The sequence below is a fragment of the Garra rufa genome, chromosome 13, assembly GCF_049309525.1.
Source record: "Garra rufa chromosome 13, GarRuf1.0, whole genome shotgun sequence".
Taxonomy (NCBI): domain Eukaryota; kingdom Metazoa; phylum Chordata; class Actinopteri; order Cypriniformes; family Cyprinidae; genus Garra; species Garra rufa.
Window position 1 is genome coordinate 31108512 of NC_133373.1, and position 19410 is coordinate 31127921.

At 34.6% G+C, this 19410-nt stretch overlaps 1 protein-coding gene across 1 annotated transcript in view; it reads left to right on the top strand.

Moving 5' to 3' along the window:
* snap25a (synaptosome associated protein 25a) overlaps positions 1–17986 on the top strand; it is a 36034-nt gene extending 18048 nt beyond the window's left edge. The window contains exons 3-8 of the mRNA XM_073852899.1: positions 1021–1062; positions 4999–5047; positions 8914–9031; positions 14255–14374; positions 14604–14748; positions 16443–17986. Coding sequence (XP_073709000.1) covers positions 1021–1062; positions 4999–5047; positions 8914–9031; positions 14255–14374; positions 14604–14748; positions 16443–16511 — 543 coding nt within the window. The 3' untranslated portion in view covers positions 16512–17986. The remainder of the gene's footprint in view (positions 1–1020; positions 1063–4998; positions 5048–8913; positions 9032–14254; positions 14375–14603; positions 14749–16442) is intronic.
* Positions 17987–19410: the final 1424 nt, after the last annotated feature.

Consider the following 19410-nt stretch of genomic DNA (forward strand, 5'->3'; position numbering starts at 1 on the left):
TTAATCATGGCTGATTCTGAATAGTGCATTTCTATAACTGAAAACATTTTTACAATAAGCTGCATCAATGCCATTAGCAAAATAAAATAAAATAAAATAATTTCGCATTATTTAATTTGCCAAGTCATCTGTTTAGATGAAGCAGACATTAAATTTGTTCTGCTCTTATCCGGGTCACTGACACAAGTTAATTATTTCAGATTTTTATGCTCTGTTGATTGAAGCTTGGATAAATTACTGTAATTTATGCCACAGATTTATTTATTTGTACACAGTGGGCTGTGACTGTGAGATGTCAGAGTCCATATGTGAATGTGTGTGTGTGATGTGAAGGGAGGCTTCACCTGCACTCTGCCTTACATAACGCTGCAGCATTTGCTGTGTGTGTGTGTGTATAAGAGCTGGGGGTGGCGCCTGTGTGTTTGCAGGCTGATGGAGCTCCTCACTGCCACCCCACGCTATGATTCTCACAGCTGAGCGGAATATTAAAACACAAACAGCACACCACATTGCAAAAATGTCCTCCAGCCTTACTGATGCACAGAGATATGAATTCATAATATCCATGACATTTATGTGAAAAATGCTGCAGATTTATTCATATAAATGGCATACTTTTGAAATATGTTCAGTATTCATAATGTTTAGTTAGAGGGAAATTATTCAGTGCCAACGTTTTTGGCATTTCACATTAGTGAGAGACAAAAAGATGAGGTGGCCGTAATTGTGGATGGCGTGAGATCTAAAGTTTGAAAGGAGAGGTGAATGATGTTCGGACTTAATGCTTCAGAGCACTGACCAGAGTGACATTACTTCACTCAACATTTTTTGTACATTTGTACATTTTTTGTAGTGGGTTAAATGTTTTGGTATGTGAGTGCTGTAAAAAACATCCATTGATTATTTATCTATTATGTGTGTGTTAAAAATCCTCCCACACACTACAGCTTGTGGAGGTTTTTATCTCTGTCAGTTCCTAATGAATTCTGGTTTTAACATCTTTTTCTTTCCCCCCAACAGTCACTGGAGAGCACCCGCCGTATGCTACAGCTTGTGGAAGAGGTAAAGAAACACTTTATTATATTTATATTAAAGTTATTTCTCACTGTATGCATATGCTCTTTCTTTCTGATCACAAATGTTTAATATATGATCTGTCATAAGATAGTTTATGAAAGAAATAAACACAGGAATAAATAACAATTCGAAATATACTAAAATAGAAAACAGTTATTTAAAACTGCAATTATATTTCACAATTATACTATAATTGCAGCCTCAGAAAGCATAAAAGAAAAAAATGTATAAAAAAATGAATGAACTTAAATAACATGTTAAATTGACAGCTTTTGAAACGGAACATAACTGTGTGTTTTAAAAAAATGGGAAAATAGAACAAAAAGTAAATGCAATTCAAGTCAAAAGTTTTTGAACTGTGGATAATTTTTTTTTTAAAGAAGACTCTTAAGCTCACCAAGCCTAATGTAATGTAATTTATTTATGTGATTTCAAAGCTGAATGTTTAGTATCATTACTCCAGTCACATGATCCTTTAGAAATCATTCCAATATTCTGAATTGCTGCTCCAAAAACAATTATTATTATGATTATGTTGAAAAACAGCTGAGTAGATTTTTCAAGGTTTCTTTGATGATCATTCTCTGAAGTTCAGAAGAACAGCATTTATCTGAAATAGAAATCTTTTACAACATTATACATTTCTGTCATCACTTTTGATCAAATTTAAAGCATCCTTGCTAAACAAAAATATTTATTCATTTATTTTATTTATTAATCCCTCCCAAAAGAAAATTATACTGACTCCAAGCTTTTAAATGGTATAGTGTATAATGTCCCAAAGGCTTTTTATTTCAGATGCTGATCTTTGGATCTTTCTATTCATCAAATAATCCTTAAAAAGTGTACTCAACTGTTTTAAATATTGATAATAATAATACCAATAAAGTTTTTTGAACAGCAAATCAGCATATAAGAATGATTTCTAAAGGATCATGTGACACTGAAGACTGGAGTAATGATGCTGAAAATTTTGCTTTGATTACAGGAATACATTTAAATAGAAAGCAGTTATTTTAAACAGTAAAAATATTTCAAAATGTTACTGTTTTTGTTGTACTTTGAATTAAATAAATGCAGGCTTGGTGAGACTTGTTTAAAAAGCATTACAAACTTTTGACTGGTAGTGTAAATAAAACTAAAAATAGATCAATCAAAAGATCAATACATGAATATCTAGGATCCTAATATTTTACAAATATCTCATATCAGTGTATTATGATCTTGAGAGCGTTAGTCTGCAGACGGAGCTAAGCACAAGCTGGAGGTGGCTAATCTAGGCTAGATGGGTTGAGGGTGTTAACGAGAGAAAGAGAAGAGAGATGTGTATATCTGATGAAGTCTCCGCAGCATATCTCAAGGTCATATCGATAATCGCAGCCCGTATCTCTGCAAAGAGCACTTCCCCATGTCCATTACTGGAAGATCTGCGAAGTGATAACTCGCCCCCCGAGTTGACAAATAGACAAGTTGCCTGAAGGCTGACAGACTGATAGACAGAAGAAAACTGGAGAAGAAGGGTGCACATAGATCAAGAATAATTTGTCACCGCTGACACAGTCGATCTAAGATACTACTTGTGTCAGCCCATACCAGCCTTTTCATGTTTTAGTTAGACTAATCAAATGTTCTAGCCACTTATAGACGATCAGTAGTATTCCTGAGTTAGGTCAAAACGGAGGTAAATCACATTCATTATTTATACCAGTAGAAGCATTGAGTTTGTTCCAGGCTTTTACTGCTGCGTGGAAATTCAGCGGTTTATGGCACAAACAAATTAATCCCCAAGGATCCATTTAGGGCACATTGTGATCCCATCCGGAGTGAGGGGGGTGCTGCTTCATGTCCTGCTGATTTATGCACCACCGAGCCTTATGATTATCCCAAATATCGATATCTCGCTCCCCTCAAAGCGCTGAAGCTGCATTTCCTGAAATATGTCACAGCTGCCTGTTATTTTATAAACTCCAGGAAAAACAGCACAGCAAATTTACCTCGCTGATCATTACGTTCAGGGAAAAGTCATATTTTGTAAGTGTTGGGTGAAATCTAGGATGCCAGTGACCAAATACAGTTAAAGTCAAAAGTTTCTGCAAAATGTCATACAAAATGCATGTTATTTTATTTAGTACTGACCAGAAAAGTGCTTCATGGTCCCACAAGTTATTTGGTTTTTCAGCATTTTTCTGCTCACTGATGCTTCAGAAGGGAAAATGATGCATTATGAGCCAAGGGTTTAAACTTTTAAACAGAATGAAGATGTGTGGATTTTTCTTATTTTGCCTAAATATTATATTTTTGTCATTTAGTACTGCCCTTCAGAAGCTACAGAAGATACTTACAGTACATGTTTTCCAGAAGAAAACATTTTTAAACTTACCCTCATCTTCAAATTCAAAAGTTTTCACCCCCGGCTCTTAATGCATAATTTTTCGTTCTGAAGCATCAGTGAGCGTTTGAACCTTCTGTAATAATTGCATATGAGACCCTCAGTTGTCCTTCAGTGTGAAAAGATGGATCTCAAAATCATACACTCATTGTTGGTAAAGGTTCAAATAATCAAAAATGCTGTAAAACCAAAGCATTTGTGGGACAAGAGGGATTTTTCTGAAGAACAGTGGGCCATCTTTTATATGAAATATCTTATTCAAATCAGTAATAAATAAAAAATAACATGCATTTTATATGATCCCTCTTATTTTGGTCAAATAATTATTAATTTTGCAGATTCTGCAAGGTGCATGTAATCTTTTGACCTCAACTGTAGTAATAGACATGGGTTGCTCAAAGACATTTCTCATTAAAGACCAGCCCAGTGGGAGCTGATTTATAACACAGACCTTTTCAGGGCGCTATTAAATAATAAACACGTCATGGATGACATCTACAGCAAAATATGAATTGGAATCTCTGAGGACATCTGTACAGGCCTTTATGTCCTTGCGCTAATGTCCTATAATAATTTTTACTGGGGTTTGGGAGAAGTAGGTGTCCTCTAAGTGTGTAACTCATTTTATAAGCTTTAATGAAGTGACAGATGATTTGCTGTCATATTAATGGGCACACCAAAATAGTATGTGCAAAATCTGCCCTCAATATCCACCTCTTTCTTCTTGTACGAGTGTGTGCGGCCGTTTGTAAATTTCATGGGTCTGGCTTTCGGTTTCATTCACGTCCAGCTATTTTGAGCTGTACAAAACAGCTAGTTTTGCTGCTTGATATTGCAAATTGGTGTGTCTTACCAAATTACGTTAATGTATTATCTTAATTATGAATGTACAGGTTTGTAGTGCAATTAGTTTTACCGTTTACTGCACGTTGTTATTCTTCTCATCATTTCCCTATATCTGCTAATGAACTGGAAGTCTCACTCATAGGCTTACTTCCGCGTAAAAGAAAAAGGTGGATAAGAGGAATGAAAAGGCATTGCTTGTTCAATGAGATCACACCGTATTTATTGCATTGCCTAAATATTTGGTTGTCTTCCAACACTCTTCTATTCTTCTAAACAAAAAAGTGGATTCATTCATTGCTGCCGTTTTTCAGCAGAATTTCATTGATGGATTTCTGTACTGTTTAAGGGTGAATTGTCTCAAGCTATGAAAGCTCAGAAAAGACTCTAAATAGATTCTGGCTCACATTAGCACAGAGTGCATTACAAACGATATTGATCAGAGCTGTAAGCGCCACAGTAATTAGCGTCTGCTTATTTAGTCTAAGAAAAAGGAGACGAACATTATGCAATTTGAAATGTCACCAGTACAGCCTAGAAGTTTCTCTGTAGACTGCCTCTGGAATGAGCCTGGTGTTTTGTGTGTTGAATCTCACCTCTTTTTTTATGTCCTTCTTTATTCTCCACCTCACCTTCCATGCATTTCACACTCTTTTCCACATCTCTTCTCCATGGCTCTCGATGCATAGAGTAAAGATGCTGGTATCAGGACTTTGGTTATGCTGGATGAACAGGGAGGTAAGTGTGGATGTATTTTAGAAGACAAATTTGATGCATTCTTGGCACATAAAAAATATAATATTGTACTGAATATGTCTGTTAGCTTTTCATATATGTGTATTTTGAATTTTAGCTTTATCTATGGTTTTATTTCAGTTAATTCCACTGATTAATGCATAAAACAATTTCTTTGCAATGTAATTATGATTTCCTCTGCTGCTTCTGAAGTAACTCTAAATCTTTCACTTTTTTGCTAATACGTTTCCTCTTTTATTTAATTTTTTTATCGATATACTACTTTATCAAAGAAACAGGACTGGCCACTGCAACTGTCCATTTAAACTTTTCATTTAAAATAATTTTACGGTTCAGTTTAAAAAGTAGTTGCCATCGCCTTAGTTTTTAGGCTAGCAGCTTGAAACAATAAACTTTCAAGAAAACAAATAAAGCAACGATCGATTTAGCTGGTAATGACAAATGACACTCTTTCCCATAAACTGCACTAATACTCTTTTGTATAATCCCTGGCACAATGCTAATGTTATAATAAAAAACAGATATTACCTACTTCAACAGTGTCAAATAACAAATAACAAATGATTTATTTTAACAAATTGACAAATTGACAAGGCTGTAAACAGCTTGGTACCACTTCAAAAGCACACGTTAGCTTGTTTGGCTTAGTGTGATTTAAAAAATGACATAATTGGCCTTGCTTTAAGCATTAGCTTCTTAGAAGTTCTCTGATTGGCTCTTGCGTGAGAGGGCCCCCTCCCGTCTGCAGCCAGTAATTAGTCTTTTCATAAAGGAAATGAGATCACAGTCCTTCATCCCCTCAAACTGCAGCCTAAAGCTTATTTAAACAAAACTCTCAGCCCAGAGGTGACACTAAGCTAGGCTGTTATCAAGGAATGAGGTATGTCAAAAGTTCAATTCCTTGTTTTAAATGAGAATTTACAGAATTCTGACACAAGGAAATTAATCATATAGGTTCATTTGCTTTGCCTAAATGAAAATGCCAGGGATTACACAAAACTAACTGATGTGGTAGGCTTGTTTCCCTCTTGAACCATTCCCAGTTTGCCTTTCTATTTCCTCTGACTGATACATTCACTAAACCTCTTAACAATATCGAACACACTGTCTGCACGACAAACACGCCAGACTGCATCACCACGGGTCACCCAGCACCTCAGCCATATCATCCCCTAACCACACAGAGACAAACAAACCATAAGCTGCACCCTCTTTCATTGTTCCGAGGAAAAAAGGAGGCTGTCGGCTCCAGCGAATGAGTCAGCAAACTACAGCCGCAAAGCCTTGAGAGAGATCAGGGCAGTGTTTTATTCTGCCCAAAGGTCTAATTAAAGAGACACTGTCACCCTCCTGCAGTGGCCCTTATGGGAGATTCTGTCTGTTATTGGCCGCCGGGATCAAATTCAAACTGCCCGAGTCCACTGTGACTTCATCCACTTGATGAAGCTTTCCAAGTGTTAAAGGGATAGTTTACCCAAAAATTTTAATTCTGTGATGTTGTGCCAAACCTGTAAGGTCTTCATTCACCTTTGTTAAAATTAAGATACTTTTGATGAAATCCAAGAGCTTTCAGACCCTGCATAGACAGCAATGCAGCTACTACGCTGAAGGCCCAGAAAGGTATTGCAACGTGGTACTCTCGTGAATGCGTTTTTTGCGCGCAAAAAGTATTTTCGTAGCTTCATAAAATTAAGGTTGAACCACTGATGTCACATGGACTATTTTAATGATGTCCTTACTACCTATCTGGACCTTCAACATGGTAGTTGCATTGCTGCCTATGCAGGGTCAGAAAGCTCTCAGATTTCATCAAAAATATTTTAATTTGTGTTCCAAAGATGAACAAAGGCCTTAAGCGTAGGGTTGGGTATCGAGTGAGTTTTATTGATTCCGATTCTGCTTATCAATTCTGATTGACATCAATTCCTAGTTTCGATTCCAAAAAGATTAAAAAATTTTTTTTAAAGTGAAACATTTATACAGGGTTTGTACAGATACTGCCAAATTCCAGGACTTTCAAGAACTTTTAAAGTGCTATGTTTTGTTTTCAAAGACTAAAATCAGAGATCTCACTTATGAAACAATATTGAAATAAATGAATTAAACAAAATGGTAAAAATAAAATGCAGCACATGACTGTGGCAACTTCAACATTTGAAAGGATACTATGGCAAAGATATTGCTTTCCTTATTCAAACTGATTTTTTTTTTTTCATGAATATATGATTGACCTGAAGAATGAAAGCTATATAATTCACTTGGAAAATTATGAGCTATATGACGCTCATAGACACTAGGGGAGTGACAAAACACTTAGCTCACAAGATGAGAAAAATACAGTTACTTGCTTCACTAGAACGAGACAATATTTTAATACTATTTTTAAGAAATTTTCTATGACAATATTTGTCTTTTAATCAAAAAATCAAGACAATGCAATCATATTTTGAATGGTTTTAACTAATCTAGGGCTGTAACTAATGATTATTTTGGTAGTCAAGCAATCTACTGATTATTTTGACAATTGAGTAATCTTTTTTTTGTGATAAAAATAGACCTAAGTGAAAAACAGGCTTTAGTATGACTATATTTATATATAAACTAAAGATGAGGTAATAATAACTGGTCCAAATAAAGTATCAAAACCAAGTAATTGCATTGTTTTATTGAACTATTAATATGCCTATACATAATATGAACATAACCATCTTAAGTACATTATATATTATAGCAAATACCTGCAGAGGGCATGCAAACCCAAAACAAAGGTTTAAACTTTCGCAAACAGTGCGCACTTTCTATCCCCCCTATTTGTTTAAAATCACAATAAAATGTGATCGAAAATGCACGTGTCTTATCGAATACCCCGGTTATTGGAATTTTGGAGCCGATTCTAAAATGGAACCGTTCTCAATACCCAACCCTACTTATGGGTTTGAAATGACATGAGGGTGAATAATTAATTGCAAGATGAAATAAGATGAAAGAATTACAATTTTTGGGTGAACTATCCCTTTAAATGTAAAAAGTCAACGTGAATTGCCATTTGCAACCTATTTTACTTACAAAATTTGATGTATTTTGAGTGACAAAGGATGTAAATGGCCATACATGCCAGAAATGAATTTGAGTTAGCAAAAAAACGTAAATTTAGAAACTTAAAACTGCTAGTAAAGATTGTCCAATGTGGTTATTACTTTTTAATTAAAGATTAAGAAAGTACATGGACAGATAAATGGTTTACAATGAGACCAGAAACATGCATTAAGTAAATAGGGTCCGTTTTGATTTCATGTTGACGTCTATGCATCTCTAAATAAATAAAGGATGAAGTCTTGCTATTTTAACTCTTTCCTAACTCTTTTTTGCATATGTAGGTTCATTCTAATGCATGCGTCCCCTCTAGATGCATTGAACAATTTCGCATCCAGTTCAGCAGTGCTCATTTCTCATATATACCTGTAAAAAAAAAAGCCAGTAAATTCATTCCACTGCTGTCATCCCTTTGTCCTGACCAGAACAACTCGATCGTGTTGAAGATGGCATGAACCATATCAACCAAGACATGAAGGAGGCCGAGAAAAATTTAAAAGATTTAGGGAAATGCTGTGGCCTTTTCATATGTCCGTGTAACAAGTAGGTACTGACCATGTTGCAGAAGGGTCTTACGTATGTGGTGGCGTCCGTTTTTTTTTTCCCCTTATTTTGAGTTTCCTTTTGTCACAGTGACTGTCTGAAGTTTTGTCTTCTCTTCTTTGTCCTCTCTTTCCTCTTTCTTTCCTCCCTCCTTTATTTTCCTGACACCTGCTCTCGTTCTGTTGGGGATAAATTACTTGTTGTTTAATCAGAGCAACTGGAACGCATCGAGGAGGGAATGGACCAAATCAATAAGGACATGAAGGATGCAGAAAAGAATTTGAACGATCTAGGAAAATTCTGTGGTCTTTGTTCCTGTCCATGTAACAAGTAGGTGCTGCTTGCCTTGCCTGCCTGCCTGCCTAAAATAAATCATACTGAGAGGCCTGTAGACCTATAGTCAGGCATGCCCAAGGTGGCTTGCCAAGTTCACTACCCATGATCCTAAGCACAGACAGTGAGCATGAGGCATGGTCACACATGCTCACAGAAATATAGCAGCCCGATTGCTTTTTCTCCAGGTCCTTTGATAGACAATTTATCAATGAAATGTATGAATAAAAGGCATGCTGCACAACCCTAGGCCACCCTTCTTTTAAAATCGAGGTATTAATGAACCTTAAACCAAATCACAAAAACTGTATGGATGTGCCGAAGTTGAAGTAAGTCACTAAATGTAGTCCAATTGAATAAAAAATACTGGAAATATTTAAAAATAACCAACCTATGTAATATATCTTTATTTGTGACCCTGGACCACAAAACCAGTCTTGAGTAGCACTGGTATATTTGTAGCAATAGCCGTCAAAATTATCATTTTTTCTTTTATGCCAAATATCATTAGGATATTAAATAAAGATCATGTTCCATGAAGATATTTTGTAAATTTTCTACTGTAAATATATCAAAATTAGATTTTTGATAATATGCATTGAACCCTTAGATCTTCAAATAGTTGTATCTTGGCCAAATATTGTCCTATCCTAACAAACCATACATCATCATACTTTCAGATTATGTATAAATCTCAATAAATAAATAAAAAACCCTTATGACTGGTTTTGTGGTCCAGGGTCACATTTAATAAACTGGTTACACTTTACAATAAGGTTCATTAGTTAGCTACATTAGTCAATATGAACTAAGAATGAATGAAGAATGAAGAATTAATAGATGCTGTAGAACAATACTTCTACAGCATTTATTAATCTTAGTTAATGTTAATTTCAGCATACTAAACCATTATTAAAATCTCAAAATGTGTTTGTTAACATTAGTTAATGCACTGTGAACAAACAATGAACAACTGCATTTTTATTAACATTAACAAAGAATAATAAATAGTATATAAATGTATTGTTCAGTGTTCGTTCATGCTAGTTAATACATTACTAATGTTAACAAATGACACCTTATTGTAAAGTATTACCGATAAATTATTGTTACTATCCATACTAGATAGTAAACATAACTCCTAGACTATTGTACGTGACACTCTCATCATTTTGAGTCGTTTTCTCGCGATTATAAGCAAATACATAACCTGTTTTGTGTTTGTGTTGTTGAACAAACTGATAGCTAATTATAATACGAATTATATTAATATATGACGAAAAACATGAATGAACATCAACGAATATAATAAAAGATATAATACAACTTACCAAAAGGTATCATCTGTCGTGTAATTCGTGTTTTAACCACGAGAAGAGGTCATGTCACGTGACGTTACGTTGCCTCAGGAAAGCCGTTCAAACGAATGATTATCTACGAAAATAATGAGTAAGTGTCGCTAAAAATCTTTTATATGTTGATAAATATATACACTGTTAAAATTAACTGTTATTTAATGTGTGTTTAATGTATAAAGCTCCTATTTCTGTCAAGAATAGAGGCAATTTCTGTAATGACAGCCACCAGACATAATTATATAATTAGAAAGCACTTTCCCCTTTTCATTCAGAAATATGTTTCTTGGTCAAAACGACTCAAAATGATAGAGCAACTCACACACACAAGATCAAAATATTTAGCATCTGCTTGACATTTTACATACATACACTAGCGTTTTCTTTACAACTTTGAAAGCACATCCATCAATGCTACCTGTATGACTGCTAAATAGCATGTCCCTGAATGCCAAATGCATGCTCATGCATCTCTTGCTAATTGCTGTTATTTGTTAAAGAACAATAATGCATAGCCTAGTAACAATGCTGATGACCAACTCCTACTGAAAGTCAGTTTCAAGCCTGTCTCATTCATGTTGACAGGGATAGTTTGGCAAAGAACAGGACACGCAGTCCAGTCCATAGCCGCAGTACAGTGGAGAGAGCCAATGCTTTTGCTGCTTCCCCAAGGGGAGCAGACGAGATCTAGGTCAGACAGAGAAAGATACAGTGCAGATATTCAGTTTTTTTCTAAGTGACAGCCTGTCATAAAGTCCCAGACTGATGCAGAGGCACAAATGAACCTGTGCACTTAGGCAGGTTGAATTTTGGGTCAGACTTTTAGCTTCTCTAGTTCATAGTTTGAACAAAATTACATATTAATATAATTACTGTAATGTTAAAAAAAGTTATTATTTTAAAATCAAATTAAATTTTCAGTTGATAATAGTTGAAAGAAAAGGGAAATGAATTTATTCCAGGTTATCAATATTTTAAGCACTGTTTGCCATGTGTGAGTATTAACTGCTCCTTCACAATAGATAAAACTCAACATGCTGTTTAGAAAAAGAATGGAAGGAAGGCAGCCGTGGGAATTGTAGCTTTAGTCCGTCTCTATAAATAATACTGCAGTGGGAGGCTTGGCCATCTCTCTTTAGATAAATCAAGAAATATTAGAACTAAAATCTATATCACAGCCAGAACAACAGCTGATGAATCAAACCGCCTTGTTTATGCGAAAGATTCAATCATAAATGTTTAGAATTTATAAATTAGCTTTATGATTTTCTTGACACAATTATGAAAGGGATTATTTAAAGGCATAGTTCACCCAAAAATGCAAAATACCTCATGATTTACTCATCCTCAAGCCATCCTAAGTGTATATGACTTTCTTCTTTCAGATGAATACAATCAGTTATATTAAAAAATGTCCCAGATCTTCCAAGCTTTATAATAGCAGTGAATGGCTGTTGAGATTCAGTAGTCCAATAAAGTGCATCCATCCATCATAAAAAGTACTCCACGCGGCTCCGGTAGGTTAAGGCCTTCTGAAGTGAATCGATCCGTATTTATAACTTTATACTGATACTAGGGCTGGGCGATACGGCAAAAATGTAATCTCGATAATTTTTCCCCCATATTGAACGATAACGATATATATTTCGATATAAGCTGTTGATGTTGCCAGCTTTAAAATAGTATCCCAACAATGACTAAAGCCACAAAAATGAAAGGGTTCATTAAATTACATTTAAAGTATAGTTTATTAACAAAAACAGATTACAGATTTGGCCTTAAAAATTAAAACAACTTACTAAAATAAATTTAAAAAATAAAAGTTGTGACAGAGTATGGTAAATGAGAGTAAATGTACAAAATGTAAACATAAAATTATTGTAAAAACATCATTTGTAACACAATTATTTATTTATTTATTATTATTATTATTAACACAATTGTTTATTTTCTCTATTATAGGTTGAGCTATTTAAATTAGAGGCAACCACTGCATTTTGAAACAATCTACAGTGTAAATAACAAAAAATTACGACACAGTTCTTTCTTAATTGTATTAAGTGCAGACAATTCAGCCATAATCTAAGTAGGCTACTCTCTAAATATTCAAAGTGCAAATAGAGACGGATATTTCAAGCATGATACAGAGCTATAGACATACACAACCTATCATAGCCTACATACTAATAACAGCCTAGATATGTCATGTAGCCTAATTTGCGTGCATTGGGGGGATTAAAATTGCTTTTGAATTCGCGTGCGTTTTTTGCTTTCGGTTTCAGTTTTAACAATCGCGCCAAACTCTCAGCTGAGCTAAGAGTCACTTTTTAGGTAGCCAAACCACTTATATAACGGAATTCGTGCTACCTTTTTTGTCGACAATTTCAACATCTTTGGATAATAACTCGAAGTTAGTTTCACTTTCGTCGCTGCTTCCTCTCTCTTTTTCTTGTCGTCCTGGTGTTAAGTTTGCTTCGCAAAGTGCGGTAGGAAATGAACTTTGTACTTTGACGTGCAGACGCACGCTGCACGCTGATTGGCTGTTGTCGCATATTTCTACTGTGTGATTGGCTCTTAGATTAATCCATGTCGAGCAAAAAATGTCTAGAGCCTATCATCGTTATTAACATAAATTTTATCGCGATTCGATATGATATCGTTTATCGGCCCAGCCCTAACTAAAACTGAAATCCTCCAACATTTTTCTTTTGCTCTTTTTCATTGTGCTTGCCTACATCCTATGTCATCCGCTGGAATGCGGAAGATAGAGATTATTGTTTATAAAGTTTTAAATATGAATATTTTTCTTACAAAAATTAACAATTGACTTCAGAAGGCCTTTAGGGATGCACTTTATTGGACTTCAAAATCTCAACAGCCATTCACTGCCATTATAAATATATAACTGAAAGAGCCAGGACACTTTTGAATATAACTCTAAATGTATTTGTCTGAAAGAAAAAAGTCCTGTACATCTAGGATGGATTGAAGGTGAGTAAATTATGGGGTAATTTTCATTTTTGGGTGAACTGTCCCTTTAAGGCTGTCATACTGACATAAAATGGTTTGCAATTATAAAATTGGTTTCAATCTTTCATTCACTTTGATTATTGATATTCCATAGCCCACCTCTGGCCTCTAAATGATCAGAATATCCCACTGTCATGTCTACAACAATAAATAGTAATAATCCATAATAGGTTGTTGTCACATTTGATAAGATTGCATTTGTTTTGGATAATTGCAGTGTAAAAGAACCTATAATTACCAATAATTGATAGTTTCGTTCATTTGTGGGTCTAGGTTAATAATCTGATAGCGTTACTGATCTGTCATTGTCTTTTCCTACAGTATAATATTCATTTTAGCTCATATGTAAGAGTCAGAAACACCAAGGTGAGAGGTGGCCATTGAAAGGACAAGATAGGATTCTCTTCCTCCAGTTTCTTTTCTGTTGAAGTTATTTACACTTGTCTCCACTGATGTGGCAGTCCTGTTACTCTGTGTTGTCTGTTGCCAAGGCCTGTGCTCTTTGTTATTTGTCATAATTTGAGAGGGGTGACAGCTCATGTGCCATGGGGCGGCTAGAGGTGACCTCTGAGTCCCATTTTTCTGTTTGGAAATGGCTGTCCACCTCTATTTACATCCCCCATTTTCAGAAAGGTATGTGTCTCAGCATCACGTACATGTATGTTATATGTCCGCAGGATATAGCATTACAAATGACAAAAGTCCCTTGAGAATGAGCCCATCCCTGTTATGCTTGCCTGGTAATCCATGTTTGTTGTTCATGTGTGAACACACTGCTGCTGATATGGAAGTGTCCGGTTATCCTAGCGCTCACGCTTCCCCCGACTCTGTGCAGAATGAAGAGCGGAGCCAGCAAGGCCTGGGGAAACAACCAGGATGGAGTGGTCGCGAGCCAGCCCGCCCGCGTGGTGGATGAGCGCGAACAGATGGCCATCAGCGGAGGCTTCATCCGCAGGTGAGAGGCGCCGGATTCCGGGACGCTCTGTCCAGAGGGTTAGCTGGATAAGAGCGAGGTTTGATCGTGTAGCCAAAAGGTTAAACAAATCTGGTCGCAACAGCTGCGTGTGCTCAAATAAAAGGCTTAAGAGGTCAAATGTACTGTATAGATGGCTCGTGTGTATGTGCAGTCAAATTATCGGTGTTTGTGGATTTAAATTGACGTTTTGCTGTGCTTGTGGATGCAGGGTAACAGATGACGCCAGGGAAAATGAGATGGATGAGAACTTAGAGCAGGTGGGAGGAATCATTGGTAACCTGCGCCACATGGCCCTTGATATGGGCAATGAGATTGACACCCAGAACCGCCAGATTGACAGGATCATGGAGAAGGTATGGATTAGCTCTCAAGGCCAGACTTTCCAATGATAAATCACACAATCTTAAAGCCTATAAAAAGTGCAGTTTTAAAACTCAGTTCAAACAATTAAGAGTTGAGATTAATATCTGTTTGTTTTTAAGTTGCAATATTTTATAATTATCAATTTTTCTTTAATGACAAAAATCATTAGGATATTAAGTAAAGATCATGTTCCGTGAAGATATTTTGTGAATTTCCTACTGTAAATATATCAAAACTTAAATTTTGATTAGTAATATGCTAAGAACTTCATATGGACAACTTTAAAGGCGATTTTCTCAATATTTTGATTTTTTGGCACCCTCAGATTCCAAATATTTGTATAGTTGTATCTTGGCCAAATATTGCCCATATTTCATCAATGGAAATCTAATTTATTCAGCTTTCAGATGATTTATCAATCTCAGTTTTAATAAAATTTACCCTTATGACTTGTTTTGTGGTCCAGGGTCACATATAATATTTTATTATATGATATATTTTATATATAACTAAATGTATTGATAAAAATTAAAAAGACAACATGCACCAATGATAAGGAATGTTCATTAATTAATTAAATGGGCAGTATTTATTTATTTTTTACTTGAAAAATGAAACAATATTTAAAAAAAAAAAAATCACTTCTGTATTTTACTAAATATTAGTTTAGATTAGATTATTTAACATTATTATTGCTATTTGATTAAAGAAATAATATATATATATATTTTTTGAAACAACATGTACCAATTATAAGGATGGTAATTAATAAATTAAATGGCAGTTTTGATTCTTGAAATGAAAAAATATTTTATATATATAAAAAATACTTCTATGACATTAATAATTGGAAATTATTAAAATAATATTTATTAATTTGACTAAATATTATATTATATTGTTATTTAGCATTAATAAAAAAGACAAATATTTTTATTAAAATATGTTAAAATGTTTATGATAAAAATGTTAATAATAAATTCAATGTCAGTTTTGATTTCATGTTGACTTAAAAAATGAATCAATATTTTATATATACAATTTCACTTCTATAAAATAAATAATTGGAAATTACTAAAAGAATTTTGATTAATTTTACAAAATAAATTAAAACATATTAAAAATGTCACTTCTATAACATAAATAATTGGAAATTACTAAATTAACGTATTAATTTGACAAAGTATAATTGTTATTTACAATCATTATTGTTATTTGATTAAATAAATTAAAAAATATTTTTTTTATTCTTTGTAACAACATGCACCCATGATAAGGATGTTAAATAATGAATTATAAATCAGTTTTGATTCAGGTTGACTTAAAAATGAAACAATATATATCAGTGCTATTTTAGTATAAATAAGATACTATTTTATAGTAGCTTTTTTTATAATATTTAGAATTTGATTTTATGTATATATTTATAGCTTTCATTTTCATTTTAGCTAGTTGTAGTTGTAGTGTCTATATAGTTTTTATTAATTAGAAATGTTTCCTTGTTAACTAACTAAAATCTTTTCATGTTTTTTTTTTATGGTTTTAGTATTACGCTTCAGTTAACTATGATAACCCTGATATACAGTACATTTCTGACTAATAACTATTAATAACATACTGTATATAATCCAACTCTATATAATGGCTTGATTTTGCTAATAAAGCACTTTTGTAACTGTTTCAGGCTGATTCCAACAAGACCAGGATTGACGAAGCCAACCAGAGGGCCACAAAGATGCTCGGCAGTGGCTAAGCCTCTGGTCCGCCTGCTTTTACCAACCGTGCAGTTTGTCAAAAGGCAATGCGCTTATCATGGTATTTACCTTCTAGGTTTGCACACATGCACATATCACCCGGCCCCCATTGTAAATGTCGTTCTATGTGTCGTCTGTCAGCTTTTTCAATGATTGTCCTCGTAAAATGATTTCTTATACTCTGTATCATTCTTTCCAAAGGTTGTATATAGTGCTGACTCGATGGCTCTTGCTCACTTGTGAAGTTTTTATTCTCTTTATTGCCTGTATACATATACGTATGTATGTATGTATACATATATCTGCTTTTATGTGTATACATATAGCCTATGTGTATATATATATATATATATATATATATATATATATATATATATCGAATTTTTGCTGGAGGAACTATATAGGAATGCTACCTGTATACAAGCTGTCTTTCCTTTTCAGTATATCTCAGTATCGTCTTGGTAAAACTGTCACACCACTCGGCTACTGTCATGCTCCTTATTTTGATGTTGTCATGACAATGAAGAATGGGAAAAAAGATTTTGCAAATGATATTAATACAACGAGCACTTACAATCAATGTCCTTGTTTCATATCCCTCATCACAACCATAATCAGTTACTGTTTAGACAATGTGCAACTAGATTCTGTAGCTGTAGTAGTAAAAACATTGCATTCCAAGTGATGTGAATTGTGCGTTATGCATGACAAATGGTAGATCTTAGCGTCTTATAAATAAAACTTGTTTTAAAAAGATGACCAAAAAAAAAAAAAAAAAAAATCATGGCAGTAGCAAAATTGACAAACGCATGCTCAGTATTAGGACACAGTGGAACGTTCCATATTACTGCAAGTTTGCAATAGTGCCACCATTTCAGTCGATATATATTCACAGACTGTGACCTTTGTTGTAAAATAATGCAAAAGTGACTTAAAGAGGAAACGCGGATGGGAACGAGACGAGGCTGGAGTGGCGGTCCTGCAAAAATGACTTGTTTTCTAAAATGAATATGCAGTTTGGTGTAGAAAATGATGTTCTGAAAGGTGGGGACTGGTTGTTTACTGTATCATAGGTTTTGGATGCTCTGAAAATAAAAAAATAAATAAATCATTTGCAATGTAAAGCAAAGACGCATATTTCTGAGAGACCTTACTTTTATAAGAAAACTGTATCCTGTTAGTTTACTTTCCCCGTGTGGTTTGTTATTGGTAAAAAATGATAATAATCCATTACAAAAAAAAGTTTTTTTTTTGTTGCTTCTGTACTTAGAGCTATGCACACCAAATCACTCAGATGTTGAATAGTTATTATAAGAAGTCAAATAAATACCTTACCTGAATGACACATAGGTTAAACTGTGAGATTGATGTCCTCAACGCATGTAATATTAAAACTCCCTCTGTATCCTGTCAGTCTGTGAAGTGGTTGACATTTTGTAGCTAGCTGAATTGATTAAAAGTAATAAACCCCTAATCGCTGTGGGTTTTCATTATTGTCTCAAGCAAAACCTCACTGTCGCTTGACAGCTCCTTTGTGGGAAAAGAACAGGAGAGCGCAATGAGCCAAACCTGAAACGTATCATTTCACTAAGTCAAGTACAAAGCTGCTAGACGCTTTTATCCAAAGCATACAATTAGAAGTCAGTATGTGTCAAACCCAGCGGCCTTGGTGTTGTAGGGTCACGCTTTACCAGTTGAGTTATACAAGTACCAATTCACTTATTAGTCATTATGAAGGTTATGCATTTCTGATGAGTCAAAAATGACACTGAATGATGAGACATCACAGAGTAAATTTAGACAAGGCCCTTCAGGCCATTCAGGACAAAGATGAGTTTCTTCAAAACAGCAGATAAAACCATCTCACGCCATCAGTCCATCAGTTAATGCCTTGTGAATTGAAAAGTTGCATCTTTGTAAGAAACAAATTTATGCTACCTGATGAAAACGTACCTATGGGAACTTTTTCGCAAGACGCAAAATCCCTGCACACTCTTAAAAATAAAGGTGCTTCAAAAGGTTCTTCAAGCGATGCCATAGAAGAACCATTTTTGGTTCCACAAAGAACCATTCAGTCAAAGGTTCTTGAAAGAACCATTTCTTGCTTACCTTTTTATAATCTTAAGAACCTTCTTTGCCACAAAGAAACAGAAAGGTCTTTCAGATGTTAAAGGTTGTTTATGGAACCATTTAGACAAAAAGGTTCTTCTATGGCATCGTGAAGCACCTTTATTTTTAACAGTGCAGTTTCCAACAGAAATGAACATTAGATGTGGCAAAACAGCGAGCACTTGTAATCGTTTTCGTACACAGTTATGATTACAGCTACATACGCTTCGCTTTCTTAATGTGGCAAGCTTGCTCGGTAGCTCAGCCGGCACGGAATTGGACTTAGGATGCGAAATACTTGGGTAGGAATTCCATAAAAGAAGCTGAAAGATAAGAGATTAAAAAAGCAAACTAAAATGGCATGTTTGCAGTATCGTTTTTGCTCCACATTTGCTTTTGTTCATACTATCGTGTAGGTTTAGGTGTAGTGTAGATGGTATTTTAAAACGGAGCATTAGAGTTATAGCGCCACTCAACGGGCATTTCAAATCAGAACTGCGGTGACATGTACAAAACCAACGTCACATAAAACGTACCATATGTACGTTCATCTGTTTCAGGGGGAAAAAAAAACCCGAACACACTTTTAGTGGCATTATGTGCATATTTTACATCGAATATGTCACAAAACGTACATGGCGGTACGAATTTCGCATCTTGCGTTTTCGTCATAAGATCAGGTTGAATTTATTAATAAGACGTTTTTCATTTCAAACCATTGTTTTCAGCTGAAATACAAATCCACTATCCATTATATTGCTTTCTCCAGTGAAAAAAATCATCTTGTCT